The sequence below is a fragment of the Nematolebias whitei genome, chromosome 13, assembly GCF_014905685.2.
Source record: "Nematolebias whitei isolate Nwh7 chromosome 13, NemWhi1, whole genome shotgun sequence".
NCBI classification, from domain to species: domain Eukaryota; kingdom Metazoa; phylum Chordata; class Actinopteri; order Cyprinodontiformes; family Rivulidae; genus Nematolebias; species Nematolebias whitei.
In genome coordinates, this window is record NC_056510.1 from 32,555,605 (window position 1) to 32,564,530 (window position 8,926).

Here is an 8,926-nt window from a genome sequence, read left to right on the forward strand (position 1 = left end):
TTGTGTATGCTGTTCAGTGTCAGGAGGGCTGTGATCAGTCTTACATCGGGGAAACTAAACAGCCACTGGCCAAAAGGATGGCCCAGCGCAGAAGATAAACATCATCAGGCCAGGATTCTGCGGTCTACACTCATCTCCAGGCCAGCGGTCATTCTTTTAGGAATGAGGATGTTCACATCCTGGACAGCGAGGAATGATGGTTTGAGAGAGGAGTAAAGGAGGCCATCTTTGTGAAAATAAGTTGTCCATCATTAAACAGGGGTGGAGGCCTCCGGGTTCAACTGTCCCCCTCTTACACTGCTGTTATTGCTAGTATCACTCAACCCCCTGTGAATAGTAAACAGCCATCAGTGTGCTAATGATCCATTGTTAGGCTGATGGTCCTTCTTGACCATGTGAGCAGATGGTTTTGGTTGTCAGCAGCAAACTGGTTGATCCACTCTGAGAAGGTGCTATTTAAGAGACTGAGCTGAATACAGCACCTCAGACTGAGGAAGTCTTTCGGATGAGAGACGAAACGTTTCTACATTTTTTTTGTTTTGTTTTGTTGTTTTTTTAATGTCCAGAGGACCAGATTGAACTTTTTTGGATAGAGGAATTTAATTTTCTGTAAAAAAGCTGAAAAAATACTGAGTTCACAATGACTTTTCTTACATTTGCTGTAAAAGCTGAAACTGAATTGTTAAAGCTAAAAGAAGCAGAGCACCAGCTAAAATCTAAATGGTGAAAACACTACTTAAAAAAGAAAATGAGCAAAAGGCTAGTCACCAGCTGAAAGGAGCAAAACTTCACAGCTGAAAGAAGCTTAAGAAGATAAAAAATTAGAGCAAGCACGCTAAAGCAGATTTCAAAGAGAACAATATTTTCAAATGAATTAAAGATAATCTTAGTGTATTTTAGTGGAAATGTTTGCAAATAAAATAAAATTTTAAAAAATGATAAAAATTACTAAAACCAAAGTCAAACGAAGTCAAGCCGAATATTTTTTATGTATGAGTGACTAAAACATTGTTATGAAGCAAGGAAATGTAACAGAGTGAATGTTTTTGAAGCGCTCACTCTCGTGATCCATTTCTTTGTTTTTCAGCATCTTTCTCATTCAACAGTTTTTGTGCTATTTCAATAAATCATAAATCAAAACGTTCAGCTCTTCAGGAGAAAGGTGCCGTGACTTTTGGTATTGCTGCAACTTTAGTTTTTTGAAAGATTTAGCCTTTTCTGCCATTCTTTTACTCATAGAAAATGAACTGAGCTCATTTTCCATCCTTCAAATTTTTAGATGTGTTTACAACCTTTTACTGCTCCTTTCACATTTTGTTCTGCTTCAGCTTCTTTCGGCTTCCTTGTGCAAACAAACTTTTTCACCTACTTTCAGCTGTTTTTTCAGCTGTTTTTTCAGCTGTTTTGTGATCCTTTTATATCCTTTCTGCTAACTTCAACATTTTTATGCTTCTTCCAACTTATTTTTGCTCATTTCAGCTTGTTATGCTGCTTTCAGTTTATTTATGCAAGTTTAAGCTTTTTTGCTATTTCAGCTATTTACCAGTAGCTGTTTTAATGCTAATTTTAGCCTTTTCAGCTAATTTCACATTCTTTGCACTCATTTCAACTTATTTTTCAGCCTAATTCAGCAAAAAAAAAAAAGTGCTCTCCCCACTTCCTTCTGGTATTTTATGCTTCTGTATGCTTTTTTAACTACTTTTCAGCTTTTTTTGTTTTGCAAATTTAAGCTTTTTTCAGATAATTCTTACTTCTTTGTGCTCATTTCTGCTTCTTTAAGCTTAATTGGGCAAACATGCATTTTTTTCTGATTTCTGGTGATTTAAACTCATTCTATCTTTTCAGCTACTTTTTTTTTTTTTTTTTTGCATTTTTAGCTAATTTCAGCTGTTTTCAGATAAATTCAAGTTTTCATGTTAATTGTTGCTACTTTCAGCCTAATTAAGTTATTTCTACTAATTTCAGCTTATGTTCCTTTCAGCTTTTTTGTTGTTGCTAGTTTAAACTTTTTCTGCTCTTTCAGCTACTATTTAGCTCATTTGATGCTAATTTTAGCTTTTACAGCTAATTCCACAGTTTTTGAGCTCATTTCAGTTCTTTGTGTTTCCTTCTGGAAGTTTAAGCTTCTTTCTGCCTTTTCAGCTACTTGTAATTTATTTATTTATAATTTCAGCATTTTTTGTAGCAAATTTCTTTATTTTTGTGCTCATTTCTGCTTTTTTAAATCTAATTCAGAAAATGTTTTTTTTTTTCTGTTTTCTTCTGCTTGTTCTTCCATTTCAGCTACATTTCAGAATGTGTGTTTGGTTGTTTGTTTTTAGCTAATTTCAGCTGTTTTTCAGCAAGTTGTTCAGCAGTAAGTGTTCACACTGCGTTTTCACAGGAGATGCAGTTTCTCTTGAAGCTGTGAAGATAAACATTTATTGATCATTAAAATCTTAAACTTGACAGATGTTCTCTTTAAAAATGTCAGTGATGGTTTGGTCAGGTCAGTAAAGTCATAGAAGCTGATTTCAGTTTCCTGCCACGTGGCCGGGTGCTGCAGTTTGGTGCTTCACGTGCAACAGCAAAGCCTTCTGAGTGAATCAGTGGTGAAGCAGCTGTTGACAGGCGTGTTTGGCAATTTTTAGGAACACCAGTGGCGTCTAAAGACAGTCTTCTCCTCAGAGCAGGTAAGACACACTGGAGAGCAGTAGGGAGTAGTTGTCCTCCCCCTCCTCATTCTCCTGTCTGGGCTGGTCTAGTCTGAAACCCACACCTTGTTCTCCCACAGATCTGTATGTACTGTTGAAAGAAAGCAGCTGTGCACCAGCAGTCTCATGCACATGTCGTGTCTTAAAGCAGAGACTGTCGGTGAACCCGTTTTAACCTTTTCTCTATTTTAATGAACCCAACTTCATTAAAAGCCGCCCCAGCCTTCACGTGCTGTACCCATGCCCTCTCCAATAAAAAAAAACCCCTCATATTAAATGTCTTTGATTTGACTTTCCCAACAATTAACAGTTTGAGAGGAAAGACTTCACTTGTTCCTTCTTTTAGCATCCTGTAAAGCTTAATTAATAATTCCATATGTTTTGTTTGTTTATTTGTCTTGTGAAAAATGTTGGTTTCTTGGCTTGTCAGTGAAGATGCAGAGCAAACAGAAGTTTTATTTTTATTAAGCTGCTGGCATGAAGGCGAATGTGTGTTTTCCCGTCCATCTTTGTAGCACGTTCACTAGTTTTTCACAAGACACAAGGTTAAAAAAAGGGTTTTCTGTTTAAACACATTTATAACCATTTATTTTGTTAACGCCTGGTACCAAATGTCTTGTGATTACTCTTCTAAAGGTAAAATAAAGGCATAACTACAAAGTGTGTTTTTCTTGTAAAAACTGCTCGAGTTGTGAATTTGCTGAAAATGAGGAATGGCTTATTTCTAGTACAGTCCCTCGCTACTTCACAGTTCGTTTTTCAGACTCGCTCTATCGCGGTTTTTCAAATAAGATTGGACATGACACACAATTGGCTGATTGATGGATGAGCCGCACCATCAGCATGAAATTTTTATTTAAAATAAATTATTGTAAATGATTTGGCACCTGCTGCACCTTTGTGCAGCCCAGAGCTGCAGGATAAACTTCCTGCTGCAGCTGATCAGCTGTTCTCCATGCAGAGTGGGAAAGTGTGCGTGGCCAAGAACGCTAGCAGGTGGCTGAGAGCAGTGTAGGCAGAGAGAGGGAAATCATGACATTCTGTGCTCTTTTAGAGCGTTTGGAGTTTAGAAACATTGTTTAGAATATTGCAAGAGTGTGGGCAGGGTTTAAAATGCCTTCATATATATATATATATATATATATATATATATATATATATATATATAAAATTACTAAAATAAACTACTACCGGTACTTACTACCTGTACTACTATCCCTACTTTGTGGTTTTTCACGTATCGCAGGTCTTCAAGGGACGGATCCACTGCGATAAACAAGGGACCACTGTATTCATTAAAGTTCAACCATGAAAAGAATCTTCTCAGCAGTTTTTAGTTTATTTGTTGTACTGATTGTTTCCGTCTCCGTGTGTCTGTAGGTACGATGATCCTTTGAGCCCTTTAGGGCAGCACGTCTCCACTGAGCTGAGTTCGACAAAAAGACACTTGTTTGGGATCCCCAGTTCACACTGCAACCTGAACTTGGACGAATACGAGTATGAGGAGGACTATGAGTGATGCCTGCTGTGCAGCCCTTTCCTGTCCCGAACACTGAGGTCAACGTGTGGTAATGGCTGAACGGCGTTGTGCACGGATCCAGATCCCGTTCTGCACAACACGACACATTTCAGCAAGTATAAAAACCACGAGAAGAATCTTGGAGATGTGAACAACTGGATAAATGACCGTTTGACAAGATGAATTAAAAAGAACATAAACAGATTCTGAACATTAAATGTTCTCACCTGAGAATATTTGAAGACCTCACTGGAGGAGGCGGGGCTTCATGCACTGTTTTCACATCCCCACATGCTAAGCAGTTTACTGAGAGTATCTTTACCATCAGTAATGTTCAGTGCTGATCCCATTTCTTCAGAACATCAGTTTTATCATGTTCACACAAACGGAACCCGTCAGATCCACAGGAGCTCCCCGAGTCCATGAGAAAGACCCAAGTTGATGTAATTCAGCCGTCAAACCATTTGGCTTTTGCATTCCAGTGGTCATATCAAAGGGTTGCTTTTAAATTTATTTTATAAGGCTGTAAATTTCTGAGTGGTTTAGTGGAGTCAGGTTGCTGCCAAACAAGCCACTGTCAGGCCTAAACCCTAGAGCTGGGCCATCTGAAGCTCCGGGACACGTAAGAAACAAACAGCACGGTGTCGGAGCGCAAGTCACGTGATCGATGATGTTCGAAGCATGTAAAGTGCTGAAGTCCCTGCTTTGGTGCCTCATTCAAAGCTTTAGGAAGTAAATCATTGGATCTGTTGTTTTAATGGTGCAGTGTGTGCAAAATATAACAAACCAGCAAGCAACATATGATGAGACATGGAACCAGTCAGTCTGATGTGTTCAGTGTTCATCAGTTCATGAGCACGTTCATCCAAAGGTAAAAACGGTACACAAGTCACAATCTGATCTCACAGGAAACACAAACTGGTTGGCAGGAAACCAGCAGCACGAGCATCATTCCACACTGGTACAGTGCAAATTAATGATTTATTTAAAACAATCTGTTTATAAATGTCAAGAAGTCACAAGCAAAGAGATATCATGCCACATCATGAAAATGAGTTATCAAACGTAACTTTATTCTTCCACCTACAAAAAGATTCATGTTCAGAGCACCTGTGGCAGCTGGATGTCAGAGAAATGTCTCAGGATGTTAAACATCTGTCCACGCCGCCGGTCGGAAACTTCATTTTAAGCTGTTCTTTACACTTCAGCCAAAGAAGACGGTGTTCAAAAGCTTCATTAGGTCCTCACTACTAAATACTACGTCTAAGAGTCTTCACTACGATGGACACGAGATGGGCTTCAAATGATTAAAGATGAACTTATGATTTTCTGTACATATTTATTTAGAGTTTGCTGTGTTTTAAATGCAGTTTGACTTTTTTCTGTCATGGAGTACTTGAACTGAATGTGCTTTGACAGGAAAAATAAAGATTTTACTATGTTTTGGGGTTTTTGGAACAAATAAAATTTTGATTAATGAAAGAGCCAAGAGAACAAAGTGCCGTTTCATGTGGTCATTGCTAAAAAAAAAAAAAAACTTTGGGTAATTTTCCAAATATCCCCCAAGAACCACTTTAACACAAGTAGTTCTGCTTAAATACTTGAATTTTTCCTAATGCTAAATTACATTCACAGGTGGAACAAGATGTTTGTATTTATAAGATATACACTAAAAGAAACATTGAGCATATTTTTATTCTAATTTATTTACATCATAAACTATATAATATAAAGTTAAAATGTCAGTAAAAAAAACTCGTAAGACCATCTAATTAAATGGACTGTACTTATATAGCGCCTTTCTATCTTATTTCAAGATACTCAAAGCGCTTTACACTACAATCTGTCCAGTTTACCCATTCATACAGCACTCTACTAGATCTCTGCAAAGCTAATTGAACAAATCATTCTAATGAGACTAAACAGTGCTTTATCACATTCATACACCAATGGGACACACATCAGAGGCAATGAGGTGTCTTGCCCAGGGACACTTCGACATGTGACTGCTGGTGGATTCGAACCCCCATCTCTCGCATTCGAGGACGACTGCTCTAACCACTCAGCCACAGGGGTCAAGTCATAAACACAATTTATTATTGTGACCCTGAGGAAAAAGAAAAAATGCTTTAGGTCTGCTTGAAGTGCCTCATGGGTATTTCAGGTTTTAACTTGATATAAAGAAATACTTTTCCTGATATGAGGTATCAAACTTTAATACAGATATTTTAATGTATTTAAATTATTAAAACTGAAAACCAATAGTTTTACAACTGATAGGAGTATAAATGCATTTGTTGAGGACTGACAAATAACAATCGGACAGAAGATTTTTACTTTATATTAAAGTGCATGTGGATCAAAGTGTACCTGTGCATATCAGTCATTAAGCTAATTGTTTTTTTGTCATTAAGCTAATGTTTAATTGGCACCATTTTACAATAAGGCTCCCCTTATAGATGGCTAATAAATTCTTTATAGATATGTTATTACTTCCTCTATAAACACTTTATAAATCATCAATAACTGCTTTATGCATTAAGGGTGACCAAGACACACAACTGACCAGTTTCTTGCCAAATAGTGAGCCAAATCTGTTCATCTTAGAGATGCACAACATTGGATTTTTGGTCTATATGCTGATATGTTAAAATTTATTTGGCCGATAACCAATACGTATATTTTTCCCCTAGACCTACTTCCAAAGACTACAAAGATTTCTCTGCTGTGGAATTAAAATACATTATTCTGCATGGTCTTTGTCAGTTTGTCCTGCTACCAAATGCAGATGCCAAAAAGAGGGCTGATAATGATGCAACACTTCAACTTGGATTATGTATAATGTCAAATTTATTCATGACATTTACTCTCTAACACAATGGTAAATGGACTGTACTTATATAGCACCTTTCTATCTGATCAAGATACTCAAAGCACTTTCCAACAATCTGTGCCTCATTTACCCATTCATACAGCACTCTACTAGATCTCTACAAAGCTAATGGATCAAATCATTCTAAAGAGACTAAACAGAGCTTTATCACATTTATACACTGATGGGACACACATCAGAGGCTATGAGAGGTTCAGTGTCTTGCCCAGAGACACTTCGGTATGTGATTGCTGGTGGATTCGAACCTCCAACTCTTGCATTGGAGGACGACTGCTCTAACCACTCAGCCACAGCCGCCCATTAACAATGACAACACTCGAACAGTGCAAATTTGTAAATTTTCACAAATATAAACTCAACGGCCCACGTGGCGTCATAACACTGTGCTGGTGCTGCAGGCATCTTTGTCACTGGGTTGTCATACAAAAACAGCACCCGCCTTTTATATCGGTGAGTTATTTTGATGGAATGTCCGATATTTAACTTTGTAGCTAATATCGGCCGATACCATGCCGATAATATTGTGCATCCCTAGTTCATCTATATATTTCATCTAGAGTTGTTATATTAAACATTTCAGACTAAGTTACTAAGTTGTGAGCACAATAAGCATTTGTAAACCTATTTTTTACAATACATTAGTTGTAGATACTTTAATATCGTAATAAAGTACAATATTATGTGCTAAAGAAATAGGTTTACAAATGCTTATTGTGCTCACAAGGTAGTAATAGTCTGAAATGTTTAACAACTCTAGATGAAATATATATGTGAACAGATTTGACTCACTATTTGACAAAAAACTGATCTGTTTTGTCTCTTGTCACCCTTAATTAATGCATAATAAGCAGTTATTGATGATTTATAAAGTGTTTATAGAGGCATTAATAATGTTTATTTATTAGCCATCTATAAGGGAAGCCTTATTTTAAAGTGGTACCATTTAATTAATAGTTGGTTTTAGCTGTTTGAGAATTTATGTTATGAATCTTTTTATTATGTTATTGTTCAGAATGAGAACATCTTTCTGTAATGTGTGCACAAAACATTCTCTTGTCTCGAGCTGGAGGTCGACTAGCCGATAGCCATGGATCTGACTGCAGCTATGAGGGAACGCCTGCTGGACTCGGCTGCTGTAGAAAGTCTGCAGCTAACTGTTTGAGGCTCATTCAGTGACATGATCCATGCTTCGTGTACCTGTGGGTGAAGTCTGTTTTGAATGAGTCCTTGCAAGTAAAACCGGTTAAAAATCTTCTCCTGCCATCGAGTGTGGTTCTTTTATTTACGTAAGTTAAATAGAGGATATTTTTATTTAACCTTAACACAGGAGAGATCGCGTCTTAAAATCGAGTCTTAAATCCTACTAGCCCAAATGTAGAAAACAACCATCCAGCCATTATTTTTACCCACTTCTCTTTTCAGGGTCACGAGGAGTTGGTACCTATTTCAGCTGTCACTGTGACAAGACGGGGACACGTTGGACAGGTCACGAGTCCATCACAGGGGCACATAGAGACAACTGACCATAAGGACAATTGGAAGCATGTTTTTAGTCAGAGGGAGGAAACCAGAGTACCCATAGAAAACCCATGCATGTACAAGGAGAACATGCAAACTCCACCCAGAAAGGCCTCCAGCTGGGAGGCGATCCTGCGAACTTGCTGACAGGCAACAGCTATAACTACTGCGCCACTGCACTGCCTGTTTAAAAAAATTAATGGAAGTTGGGATGATAGTAGGTCCACATGTTCTGGTTATAAGGTGCAAATTCAGGACAAATATCCAATGAGGTCTTGTCGAAACAGGAAATGTGGTTCGAAG

General features: G+C 37.7%; 1 protein-coding gene across 1 annotated transcript in view; it reads left to right on the top strand.

Moving 5' to 3' along the window:
* Window positions 1-5,932, top strand: part of ppp2r3b (protein phosphatase 2, regulatory subunit B'', beta) — a gene marked incomplete in the record, with an annotated part of 25,652 nt that extends 19,720 nt beyond the window's left edge. The window contains 1 exon segment of the mRNA XM_037687065.1: window positions 4,074-5,932. Within this exon segment, the coding sequence (XP_037542993.1) occupies window positions 4,074-4,212 (139 nt within the window).
* Between the last annotated feature and the right edge of the window lie 2,994 nt (window positions 5,933-8,926).